Source organism: Cynocephalus volans, chromosome 6, assembly GCF_027409185.1.
Source record: "Cynocephalus volans isolate mCynVol1 chromosome 6, mCynVol1.pri, whole genome shotgun sequence".
Lineage (NCBI taxonomy): Eukaryota > Metazoa > Chordata > Mammalia > Dermoptera > Cynocephalidae > Cynocephalus > Cynocephalus volans.
Genome location: NC_084465.1, coordinates 13676541 through 13690655, shown reverse-complemented (window position 1 = coordinate 13690655; position 14115 = coordinate 13676541). Strand labels below are relative to the sequence as shown.

The 14115-nt window shown below is 35.1% G+C and overlaps 1 protein-coding gene across 1 annotated transcript; it reads left to right on the top strand.

The window, feature by feature from the left end:
• Positions 1-4206: 4206 nt before the first annotated feature.
• LOC134379989 (olfactory receptor 2A14-like) lies at positions 4207-5121 on the top strand. The gene has a single exon (XM_063099447.1). It carries the CDS (start codon positions 4207-4209, stop codon positions 5119-5121), a length of 915 nt encoding a protein of 304 aa, XP_062955517.1.
• Positions 5122-14115: the final 8994 nt, after the last annotated feature.

The following is a 14115-nucleotide window of genomic DNA, read 5'->3' as shown; positions in this document are numbered from 1 at the left end:
ACCAAATTACAAAGTGTATGTACAACCTGTTGCTCACTGTTTTCAGGCACATTGGATTTCTTTCCCTTCCCAGAATTCACCAAGTGCTTCCTGTCCAGACAATTTGACTTTCCTGTTCCTTTTCTGTTTGCTGTAGAAAGAATGGTTCTCCCTTGGCTCTGGTCAGGTTCAATTCCCCTTCATCATTTAGGTTCCATGCACACATCTCCTCTTTAGAGAGACCTTTCTATATAAAAAGACATTCCTCAAACCAAATTATTTTCTAATATTCTACCCTGTTTATTTCCTTCTTTATTCTTTTCACAATCAACATTAATCTTATTTACTTCTTTACTGCTGATGTTTTAAGGTGGTAATTAACCACGCTCTCTCTCTGCTCCAAGTCCAGAAAAAATAAAAATAAATAGAGACAAGAATCACATAGGAAAAAAAAAAACAACTATGCTTTTCTAGTGAGTCTTATTGGAAAACATGATTCATATCTTTAATAAAATTTCCCTGCAAATTAAAATCACAACTATTAGCCCACCACCACCTGCCCACCACACACACACACAGAGGAGGGAACATCCTCTTGTAAGTTTTATGCAAAAAGTGGTAGAATGCATATGGCCAAGAAAGACAGTAGAGAAGTTCATCCCAATTATCTTTTTTTCTGTTTTATAAATTATATGAATTATGCGACTAAGAGAGGCAGGTATATTCCAAAGTGATTCCATCCAGGAGTATACAAGTTTTCTCTTCTCAATGGAAATCTGAGGAGTGAAGTACAGCATGCTAATATGTACTTCATTATCTGTCTCCCTTTAGCGTACGTCTACTTTATGCACTGCGACACCTGCAGAGCCCAGAACCGTGGCTGAGACAGATCCAGCATTCAAGGAACATTTGCTAAGGAACAGATAAAAACTAAAAATTTTAAAGTATATAAAAAGTTCACGTATCAAATTAGAAAAGGTCATAACTGACAATACTTAGCATTAATTATCATGTAGGAAAGAGGCATGATTATGACATACAGTCAGTGGGACCTGAAGTGGGTCCAGTTTTCCAGAGGGAGGCTATCAGTAGATGTAAAAACCTTTGCAGTATCTGTATTTTTAGATCTACCATTTGACTTTTGGAATATATCTTCAATAAATGATCATGTGCCGGAGACCAGCTCCAGTCGAGTTGTGGGTACCCAAAAAGGGAGAGGGAGGGTCGGTGAAAATAACAAACACAGATGGAGACCTCAATGCATCAATATGCACGTTCTCTCTCTGTGGGCTGGGGCCCAGTAGAGCAAGAGACAATGCCTTTTATTTAGATTTTTCTCTGCAGGGGCATTTTGGGTACTATTTTTATTGTATCAGCAAGTCAATAATACAAAAAGGAGGGAGGAAACTTTTTTAGAGGTCAGCACATCTTAGGTGATCAACTCATGCTTCTTTTTCCTGGAATCAGGTTATCAGATTCAAACTATCCTCTTCATTGTCTTGAAGTTATCTTGTGACCTTTTTCTGTTAGCAAGCTGTGGTTAATATCCACCCTATTAATAGGGTGGTGTTTACAAAGTGATAGACAATACAATCAAATAACCAATGACTGTTGTTAAGTACAAATTTGCTAAAAGGAACAATGCTAACATTTAAATTTTAATGGGGGTCTAATGATTTTTTGTTCTAATGGAATGAAAAGGAACAATGGATATTTGAGCAGCATTATCATACACAGTTTGAGGTTATGCATTGGCTGTGGCCCTGTAATCTTGATCTAAATGTTAAAGTGTCCTTGTGCACAGCACCATCCCTCACAAAACTAGGTGTACTCTCTTATTCTTCTAAGATCTAATTTTGCAGGTTTAATAATTTTGCAGCATATATTTTTATCTCAACAGCTGATTCTAAATGATTTATTTAAAACTGGACATCACCAAGTAAAGGGAATTCTATGGTTTCATTCCCATATATTTAATTTATCCCAATCATATAATTTCCCATTAATACCAACCATTCTCTTTGCCATTAATATAATCTCCAGTAAATGATGTTTGCCAACTTACATCATATTTTGGACGTCCCCTAGGGGGATATCAAAGTTTTCCTTTCCCCATTTTGTATCCCATATATAACTTTGTATGTTTAGGCTACAGCTCATATTTAGTCATGAGCAGTGCTTTTGGAACATATGTTGGTGTGGTCAATTTATCACAAGGGGATAATTTTAAATTGTCCAATTTACTCGGATCCTCTGTGGGAATGTTTAGTTCAATAACTGCATAATCATTTGTGTTATTTTTATAATCTATTGGGAATTCAGAGAACTGCCACACTAACCAAAACATCGAAAGAGAGAAAGTAAAACAGTACCACTATGCCAAGGCAGAGATCCTTACAGTTGTAGCAAGTGCTCGTAGCTGCGGTCTTGCCAACAGCTCTCCCTCTGGCAGTCCTGCCAACTCGGAGAGGGCAGCCCAAGCTGACTCCTTTAGGATCCTGCTATGGCATGGACTGCACCAATCATGAATATAAGCAAATTAAAAATTTTTAAGAATATTTATTTTAATGCTACTAAAAATAAGGGAAATAGGAAGAAAAAATTGCAACAGTAGAAAATTAAGGTGATAGAATATTGTGCTGCTTTTAAATAATATCTATAAAATATCATTTTAATATATATAAAAAATCTTCATTATATTAAGTGAAAATGGTACCTTAAATATACTCTGCATAATATAATTCCATTTTTAATATATAAGTTTAAATTCATATTTACTAAAAGAAAAAAGATATAAATTATTTTTTAAAATATTGTGTTGAATTTGAAACTTAAGCTTGATTTAGAGATAAAGACAGCTCTCAGTTTTTTTCTGCAAAAAAAATTGGAAGAAAATGTAAATGGACAGCACCCGGTCACATGGTTCTGTGTGGTGAGCTTGCCATCATCACTTCCACGGCCCTTGGTTTCTCTCTGCTGGCTGGACAGACCTAGGGCCCCTACAGGAAGAGCTCCCAGGAAAGAACTAACCATTGTCCTCCAACTAATGCTATCCCTGCGACCTGCACAGCATCCACTGGAACAGCACAAGGCTGCTGGCATGGGAACAGGTGACGAGGAAAATCATCAGGGGGTTGATGGCAACCTGATTTGCCAAAGTTTTGAAGATATTGACAAAAGATTCTGTTATACTAGAATTTAAGATAAGCTCTGAGATTTGTCACTATATTAAGTTATAGAAGAGAAAAGAGCCAACCAAAATAAAATTGCATTACAGCTATTATTTTTAAATTAGCTACTGTTAATTTGGGGATGGGGAATGTAAGCTACTGTAAATTTGGGAAATGTAAGTTCATTTCCCCATTTTGAGTGCCTTACTTTTAAAGATCTCAGAAATGTCACACGTTTAACTGTACTTAAGACATATTCATGTGTTCATTGCATGTAACCTAAAGAATTCTTTCCCTCATGCCTAAATTTTTGTATCAGATGCTGATGAAGAAGAAAATAAAACTCTCACAACAAAACTACAACCAATGAAGATCGAAAAGAGATACCAAAAGGAGCTTCTAGGGAGTATCGGACAGACGCTGAATGGGAAGACCTTACGAAACATTAAAGAAAGTACAAGATTGAGAAGATATTTAGAAGAAATTTCTAATCTAAAATAAGTGAATAGAATGCATGCGAGAAGGTAAGTGGATTAGTGAGCGAATATATAAAGAACAGGGGAGCCCAATCACTTCATATCGTGGACAAGAAGGTAAGCAAGCCTAGGATATGAAAGCATCTCTTAATGTGGCATTTCGTCAACGTCTCTTTTCTACCTCCATTAATAATCAAGACTCTCACTCTGAAAGGTAAGCCAGAATGCTTGAATTCTCTAAAACAACATGTGTGCATATATGTCTATTTATCTTCTAAAATAAGATGTATTATAATACATTCGTTTAACTTCTAATGTATTAGATTATGTACAATAAGTGTTATATGTAAACATATATGTATTTTTCCTATTATCCCATCAATACAAGGGTTTTTTTCTCATTTTAATGGGCACATTAAGTTTTGCAACATATCTAAAAATGAATTCTAGAAAATCCACCCGAAGTGAGGCACTTCTTAATGTTTCCTCTAATGTTGAGTAAATATTTTGCACCTTACATTGCTATACGACTTTAATGTTCCTGTAGTGCATGAGGTCTTGTCTTTCTCTGCCTCAGGAGCATGGGAGGCAACCAGACATGGATCACAGAAGTCACCCTGCTCGGATTCCAGGTCAATCCAGCACTGGAGTTTTTCCTTTTTGGACTTTTCTCTCTCTTATATATGCTCACCCTGCTGGGGAATGGGGTCATTCTGGGGCTTATCTGCGTAGACTCCAGACTGCACATCCCCATGTACTTCTTCCTCTCATACCTGGCCATTATTGACATGTCCTATGCTTCCAATAATGTCCCCAAGATGCTGGCAAATCTTGTGAACCAGAAAAGAACCATCTCCTTTGTTCCGTGCATAATGCAGACATTCTTGTATTTGGCTTTTGCTGCTACAGAGTGCCTGATCTTGCTGGTGATGTCCTATGACAGGTACGTGGCCATCTGTCACCCACTACGTTACACTGTCATCATGAGCTGGAGAGTGTGCGTGGTCCTAGCCATTTCTTCCTGGGTGTTTAGCTTTTTCTTGGCCCTGGTCCATTTAGTTCTGATCTTGAGGTTGCCCTTCTGTGGGCCACATGAAATCAACCACTTCTTCTGTGAAATCCTGTCTGTGCTCAAGCTGGCCTGTGCTGACACCTGGCTCAACCAAGTGGTTATCTTTGCTGCTTCTGTGTTTATCTTAGTGGGGCCCCTCTGCTTGGTGCTGGTCTCCTACTCACGCATCCTGGTCGCCATCCTGAGGATCCAGTCAGGGGAGGGCCGCAAGAAGGCCTTCTCCACCTGCTCCTCCCACCTCTGTGTGGTTGGGCTCTTCTTTGGCAGTGCCATTGTCATGTACATGGCCCCCACATCCCACCATCCTGAGGAGCAGCAGAAGATCCTTTTCTTATTTTACAGTTTTGTCAACCCTATGCTGAACCCCCTTATCTACAGCCTCCGGAATGCAGAGGTCAAGGGTGCCCTGAGGAGAGCACTGTAGAAAGCGATGCCCATGTGAGAGACCTCAAAGATAACATGGGGGGGGGGGCTCTTGCCTGTGAAATATGAATGTTGGTGTTTTTGTTCTGAACTACAATAAATTCTGCCTTAAAATGTAATACTATAGACCCATACTTATAAACGGAAACTTCAAAATTTGAGAGGAAAATAGATAAATTCTTTCATGACTGTGTAGAAGTAAATTTGCAGAGAAGACGCAAAAAGCAAAAGATATAAAATTTGAAAAACTGATTAATATTGGACCCCTTCAAAGTTAGTCACTCTGCTCATCAAGTCACCATTAAGAAACACAAGTTCCCACTACTTGTATCCTGCAAAGAAACAGTAGGTAGTATGAGGATACTTCAAATGTTCACGGAATGAGTTATATTATCTTTCAATTTTATTTTGCCGTATACTTTTTGCCTGGTGCATATAAAGAACTCCTTAAAATTCATAATACAAAAAATAAACAACCAAATTTATAAAGAACCAAATTTATAAAATAGGCAGAGCACCTGGACTGACTCTTCTCAAAAGAAATGCAAGTGGTTAATAAGCACATGAAATGCTGCTCATCACAATTAGTCAGCAAGAAAATTTAAATAAAGGCCACCGTGAGATGCTATTTTATACCATCTAGAATGTCTAAAATTTTTAATGTATTATACATCTCTGGAATTATTGGAAATCTAATTCCAGTAATTTGGAAACCGCCAATACTAGCAAAGTTTGTACCCATTGAGTTAATAAGAGCAATTACATATTTTCCAGATATATGTCTAGTGAACTTTTTCTGCCAAAAGCTATACAAAAATATTTAAGTCTTTGAGGGCCTTCTTGCCCATCATAACAACTCAACTCTGGCAAAAGTAGCCATAGACAGCTTTTGTAAATGAATTGTGTGGCTGTGTTTCAATAAAACATTATTTATGGAAATACATGGCTGATCAAATGGGACCCAGGGACAGCAGCTGCTAAACTTGTTCTAGATCTAGAACCCTGTTCCACCTCATTTATGGTTATCGGCCCTCACTGAGTGGGTCTTAAGTGATCACGCCATGTGATTAGATGCATTTTAAGGATAAGACTCAGTGGTCACTGTGGAGCCATCCTAGACTGAGGCTGATAACATCTAAAATACACCATGACTTCATGGTCTATGGACTAGATACCTCCATGGCTGCTCCATCATATTTAGATAATAATACTAGCAATCCAAAAAAAACAAGGACAAAGACACCTTGCACATATTAATTTTTTTATAGTGAATTTACAAGAATATTAGTTGTTTTCTTTTAAATTATATAGGGACTTTATTAGAAACTTTATATGTCTATGTCGAAGGAGTCCAAGTTTTAACTATGTATTCAGAGAGACATTCTCTCACCCAAAATTAATAGGAAATGTAATTCTTGATCATTGTCTGGTAACCGATAATAATTTTGCATGGATGAGAACATCAGAAGGAAAAATTGTCAATAACTAAGCGTTAGGAGAGCTAGGAGTTCTTGTAAAAGATAAACTTTACCATATAAAGACGGGAATTGTGTAGCCTAATGGAGCAGAATTTTAAAGCTGAAAATTACTCTGATATTCAGAGACCAAGGTAACTTATTTCCAATAATCAGAACATTTTGAATCTATTTGGCTTCTCTTTTCCACCTGAAATATAAAGTTTTGTATAATAGTATATGTTACACTTTCCTTCTGCCTTTCTTGGTTCTCCTCATCCGATTTTAAAATCAACATGCCCATTTCTAGCCTTCATACAATGGCACACTGGTTTCTTCTCAGTTTCTACCTGCTTCTCATTAGCAAAATATTCCACTGATAAATTGCTCTGCAACATTTGAGTTGAAGTCTATATTTGTTGTCTTATGCCAACAAGATCTGAACATTTATTATCATCTGTCTTCCTCAAAACGTGCATTAAAATATGAAGTATCTTGTAAAAGAATGAACAGTTTCCAATTGTAAACCTCAAGTTCATACTGAATCCCAGATTTCAAAAAGCAAAAAGTAAAATAAAATAAAAAATGAATAAATAAGTAGAGTTTGTAACTTTTGCTTGTCAATGAAATTTCTTATTCTAAACTAGTCATATTTATCAATATTTTCTTTCAATGCAATCTAAAATTTTTCAACTTGGCGTATTATTTTACAATAGCAATTTTGTTTATTTTTAAAAGTCTTCGTTTACATATCTTCTAAATCATTACAGTTTTGCCCTTCACACTTAGGTGTGAAACACACCAGGAATTGAGCTTTCTCCATGGTTTTAGTATCTTTAGGTATACTCAGCTGACCCAGCACCATTTATTGCAAAGTCCTTCCTTTCCCTGGTGATCTGTTATTACATGCCATGTAGCAAATGGTATTAAAGGCATAAATCTACTGCCAATCTATTTTATTGGATTTGTGTATTGATCTATCCCTGTATGAATTTTGTGAACTTTCGTAATAATTGTTTGTTACTACTATTTAAAAACATAATAGATTTTCATATTGGTTTTGTATCAATCTACCTTGTTATACTTTCTTATAATTTAAATAATATGTTAGAAGATTAATTTGGATTTCCTACATATACAATCATGTCATTTGCATATAAATACAGTTTATTTCTTCTTTCTCAAATATATGTGCGTATGCCCATGCATGTATTTCTTCTTTTTTGCTTACTGCATTGCTTAGGATCTCTAGTAAAAATCTGAAGATAAGTTAAAAAATTGGTAATGGTGTACATCCTTGTATTACTCTTTATCTTAAAGGAGATGCTAGCAGTTCACTACTAAATATGATGTCTGTTGTATTGGGTTTTATTATTACTATTCTTTGTAGATTAACTTTAAGAAGACTTACTGTTATACTAGGCTGTAAAGACTTTAATCTTGAACTGTTGAATTTTGTTAAGCACTTTTATGTATCTACCGAAATGGCCATATGGTAATATCCTTTACTTTGTTAATGTGGCAGATTATATTTGTAATTTGTTTTAATGTTAAATAACTATTTTTCATGTTGGAAATAAAAAAAAACTTTATTATAATATATTCTTATTTTGTTTTGCTGAATTTCTTTTACTAATATTTTCTTTTTTCTTAGTTTTGATTTTAATTAATGCAGAAAACTTTATTTTAAATTTATTCTTCATTTAAATCACAGTTCAACTTTACTAGACTGTGAGTAACTTAGAAGCACACAGTACATACACGAGTAGAAATACTTACATTTTATGATGGACATGAGTCTAATTACAAGTGAATACTAATAAACATGAAGAAATTCAAGAGTTTTCAAAATACATCATTGTTAACTATAGGCACAATATTGTACACCAGATCTCTGGAACTTACTCACCTTGCGCTACAGAAACATTAAATCCATTGAACAACTCTTCACCTTCCCCCCTGCCCCTGGCAAGCATCACCCAACTATCTGTTTTGATGAGTTTGACTATTTTAGATAACTCATGTAAGTGGAATCATTCAGTAACCTGTCCTGTGACTGGCCTATTTCATTTAGCAAAATGTCCTTCCATTTCATCTATGTTGTCATATATATTATCTGTCACATCTTATCAAGCCTAGTCAATAAAATGCCTACTAACGATGTAAATGAGAAATGCAATAGTTCAAAAATGCCTTGACCTTTCATATACATTTTTGCACTTCTTCCATACTCTTACATTGGAATCATGTTCTCATATCAAAAGTTTTTTAAAAAAATCTTGCCGGTTCTTAAATATTGTTATTCTAAAGCAAGACTGAAAACCTTTTTATGTATTTCAACACCAAGAATATGCTCTATTCTCAATGTGATGACCAATTTTATCCAATATTTTTTTTCTTTCTTTCCCAAATTTGAGTCCTAAATTCAAACAATAGTACTTATGATGAAATTACTTCTTTGCCAATATTCATCTACTAAAATGGTTAATCTGAGCACTTGGAAACAACCATGCCTCCTTGCTAAAGATTTGGAAGTTTACACCTTTACTAGTAGTAGATCTGAGTTTGGGGTAGACCATAGTTTTAGTATATTATGAAAATAAAGAGGTTATTAACTTTGTCAGACACCCTAATAATAATTGAAAAATAAATTAATGACTTCAGACAATTGCACATCTAAACAAAACTTCAGTTATTAAAGTACAAAATAAAGAGAATACTTTTTAATGCTAAAGGAAATGTTTTAGCTGACAACTATACAAAACTATCCATCACTTATTTTATCACCATTAGCATCATGAAGACAATTGCTCAAACTGGTTGCATGAATCCAGAGGACCATTTGCCACCATGAAAGACAAATTATGTTGGCGATATCAATGTTGTCTCAGGCTGTTTGGTGTCACCCCAAACCATCTTCAGACAGGTTGGTTCAAACATTAAGAAGTATCGGGGAAAAAAATTTTCAGAAAAAAATGTTTAACAGTCGATTAAGTCTTGACTTATTAGCTAGCAATTATCATAACCTAAAAGTGTAAAGTTTGAGCAATGCTCAAAACCATTGCATTCAGGACCATTTAAACATATACTAATAAATTTCATCCATTTAACAACATCTTAAACGTTTAATATATTTTAGGAGTTTTTACATAGTTCCTGATTTGATTAAGCTTTCCCTAAGTATTTCTGCTTTACTAATAGCACACCTCCAGCTCATGATGGCAGTATGAGTGGGAGCAGGTCACCACATACCTGTCAGTAGAACATCATCAACAAAATCAGCACTCTGCATGAACAAAATCCAAATGCAAAAGTGTATGCATTATACATGGAACAGAGGAGATGTTTCTATTTTGTTTCACTAGGTTCATCAGCACCTTGGGTTCATTTTTGGAAGCATAGGACATGTTAGTGACAGTCAAGGGTGAGAGGAGGAAGTACATGGGGGTGTGCATTTTGGATTCAGAAAGATGAGTCCCATGATTGTGCTGTTTGCTAACAGGCTGACGATATACAACAGGAAGAAGATCCAGAAAGGAGCACCTCCATCTCCACACTGAGCTAGAATCCCACCGAGGGGAATCGTGTGATCCATGATTGGTCACCTCCCATTCCTGGATGTCCATCTGTCAAGGAATGAAGTGTCACAGATAGGTCAGAGCTGGAGAATAAAAAAAATTAGAGTTATTTATCTCAAAATGAGCTCAGAAAAAAAGGTTGTATGTTTGTTTCTACTGGACAGCTTCTTCTATTCTCCAAGATTTTTTAAGTTTTTAATGTATTTAATGTATTTTTATAAAATAAATTTTAAATTACAGACAATTGTAAAGAATTATGAAATGAGCTCTCATATGCCTTCATGCTGATTTAGCAAATGTTAACATTTCTTTCTTATTTGCCATTTTATTCTTTTTTCTCTGTATATAAACATACTAATTTTTTAAAACCACTTAAGATTAAGTGTAGACATGATACCCATTTAACCCTAAATTCCACAATTTTAACCAAGAACGAAAACATTCACTAACTTAGCCACAGGACAATTATTAAACTGTGGAAGTTTATATTGACGTAATTCTTTTCTCTAACCTACAGAATTTTCCCTTCACTCCCTCTGCCTAATCCAAGATTAAACATTATATTTAATGTCATCTACATTTAGTCTCATTTCATTTGGATTAGTTGCTAAGTCTTTCTTTGCCTTTCCAGACATTATTATTATGGAGATACACAAAAGTTCTTCAGTAGAATATCCTTAAAATTTGGCATGTACAATATTCCTCATGTTTTGATTTAGATTGTTCACTTTCCACACAAACAGTCTCCTCCTGAGTGCATTCTATGATTAGGTGCATGACGTTAATTCGTCCCATTATTGGTGATGCTAATACGGATCTCTTGGTGATGATGGTGACTCCCAGGTACCTTGATCGTACAGTTACTATTTTATTCTCAATGTAATTTCTGGGCCATCCATCAAAAGTACTGTATAAATATAATTTTTTTCTCTAAAAGCTCTCAGACACTAGTTTGAGCATCTATTGATTATCTTGCCTGATTTCATTATTAGTGATGATGATGGCCAAATACGATTATCTAAATCTACATTCCTGCTATACCTGTTAGGTGGCAATTTTAATGTTAAAAATGGCTTCACCTATCAATAAATCAACAATCTACATCTATTTATCTATCAGTATGGACTCATGAATTTTTTAATTCAGTGAATCTATAATTCACTATTACCATTATTTCTTTATTCTTAATTTTTTTAGCTATGGAACTTTCAGACTTGCTTCTCTGCCCTTTTAACAGGCCCTGACCTTTTTAGAGCACTTCTTTACTTCTGAAAGGACCAGATGTTTCAGGCTCACCTTGTCCATGTCCTACTTAAGCCAAAAAACACCCATTTTTCCTAAAAGTCTATGAAGGAAAAGTTCCTTAGTGAGGAACCATATTTAAAAACCAATATCTAGCTTTTATTGAACTTTTAATAATTTATATTTTTATCATGATTGATGTCAAATTTCTCCTATCTTCTTTAAAAGTAAAAGCCTAAAATTTGGGAAAGTTCCAAAAAACATTATAGAGGAAAACAGATTATTAAAATTACCTCTAAAAATCAAAAGAGCTTAATGAACTTCCTTTATGAAGTCAAATCTATTTCACTAAAGTAACATTAGCAGTGAAGAAAGTAATCTTGTTGCTGGAGACCAGCTCCAGTTGAGTTGGGGGCCCTTGAAAAAGGGATGAGGAGGGTCGATGGAAATAACAAACACAGACGGAGACCTCAGTGCATCAATATGCATGTTCTCTCTCTGCGGGCTGTCAGCGTGTTGCAGCTGGAGCCCAGTAGAGCATGAGACAATGCCTTTTATTTAATTTTACAGCTTTGTAGGGAGCTTTGGGTACTATTTTTATTACATCAGCAAGCATAAATCAATAGTCCAAAAAGCAGGGAGGAAACATTTTTAGAGGTCAGCCAGTCCTTTCCTTTTGTCATCATGTCTCAGGTGATCAACTCATGCTTCTTTTTCCTGGAATCATGTTATCAGATTGAAACCATCTCTTCATTGTCTTGAAGTTATCTTGTGACCTTTTTCTGTTAGCAAGCTGTGGTTAATATCCACCCTATTAACAGGGTGGCAGCTATTTTGGTTAAATAAAACTTTGCTAAAAGGAAAAATGTTAACATTTAAATTCTAATGGGGGGTCTAATGATTTTATGTTCTAATGGAATGAACCTACTGTTCATATGGAAAAAGAACAGTGGATATTTGAGCAGCATTATCATGCACATTTTAAGGATATGCATTGGCTGTGGCCCTGTAATCTTGATCTAAATGTTAAAGTGTCCTTGTGCATAGCACCATCCCTCACAAAACTAGGTGTACTCTCTTATTCTTCTAAGATCTAATTAGGCAGGTTAAATAATTTTACAGAATATATTTTTATCTCAATACCTGATTTTTAAAGGTTTATTAAAACTGGACACCACCAAGTAAAGGGGGTTCTACAGTTTCATTCCCATATACTTAATTTGTCCCAATCAGATAATTTCTCATTAATGCCAGCCATTCTCTTGCCATTAATACAATCTCCAGTAAATGATGTTTGCCAACTTAGATCATACTTTGGACGTCCCCTAGGGGGATACCAAATTTTTCCTTTCCCATTTTATATCCCATGCAACCATTTACCCAGATGGTGGGAAGAGGATGGGGACTTCTTTTATTTATTAATTTCTCTGGTAAAGGCAATTGCTCATGATCAATCGTGACTGATGTTTTTGAAACATCCGTTGGCATAATTAATTGACTCAAAAGGGACAATTCGGAATTGTTCAATCTTCCCAGATCTTTGGAGGGACTATCTAATTTTATGACAACAACTGTTTGTGTGTCATTTTCTGCGTCTTTTGGAAACTCAGGAAACTGCCACGCTGACCAAAACATCAAAAGAGAAAGTAAAAGCAGCACCACTATGCCAAGACAGAGATCCTTACAGTGAAAGCAAGTGCTCGTAGCCGTGGCTCTGCCAGCAGCTCTCCCTCCAGCGGCCTTGCCAACTCGGAGAGAGCAGCTCAAGCTATTCTTTTCAGGACTCTGCCATGGTGTGGACCATGCCATCTTGTAACCCTTTTTAACTCTAGCACCTCATTAATTATCTGGTTTATATTATTTTCTTACTTTTAATATTATTTAGAAAACTTCAGACTCTTTAACATTTTTTAATTTGGAGTTAAAGTTTCAAGAATGTGGTTCATTTTAGGAATAAGGTGGTGCCTACCTCGTCTGAGATTTTGACATCATGTTTCAAAAGCTGCTTAGACAAACATATGGACTCTATTTAAAAGACTAAAGAGATAATACCCTGAAAATATAATCAAACTTGATGTTGTTACTAATTTGCACTTGAAATTCTATATCCTTTTTATGGTACATCTATTTTCATATGTATCATGAATTTTAAAAATTATATAAAACAGTGTTGTTAGTTAACCTATTTTTTTTATTTACAAACATATCATATATGATTTTCCATGCCAAAGTATGTCTCTGCAACATATTTTGAACAGCTTCATACTATTTCCTTCAATGCAAATATTATAGTTTATTTAATATATTACTTACACATTAGGTTGTGTGCAATATGTTTCATTGATTACATTTTATGTTTACATATTCTTATTTTTTTAAGAAGTCCCAATAGTAAATTCTGAGATTTGGAAGTTCTCACTCAAATCAATCAAACAATTTATCTGTATATTTATGTATCGGTATCTAGCTATCTATAGTCATCTAAAAAGCAAAAAAGCAAAAAACCCAGATACATTAAGGCTTATCTATATAATAACGAGCCACTGGGAAAGGGTGTCTAATTTAATTTAGTAGTCATGACTCTGTAATCCCAAGTTCACCTTTCCCAGGTGCTTCTCTCACTTTCATGGAAGCTTTTATTATACTGCCCTCCAGAAAGGCGTTGATCCCCTTTTAATGCTTTGGTGGAAGCCTGCTTATAATAAATTTTCTTTGACTCAT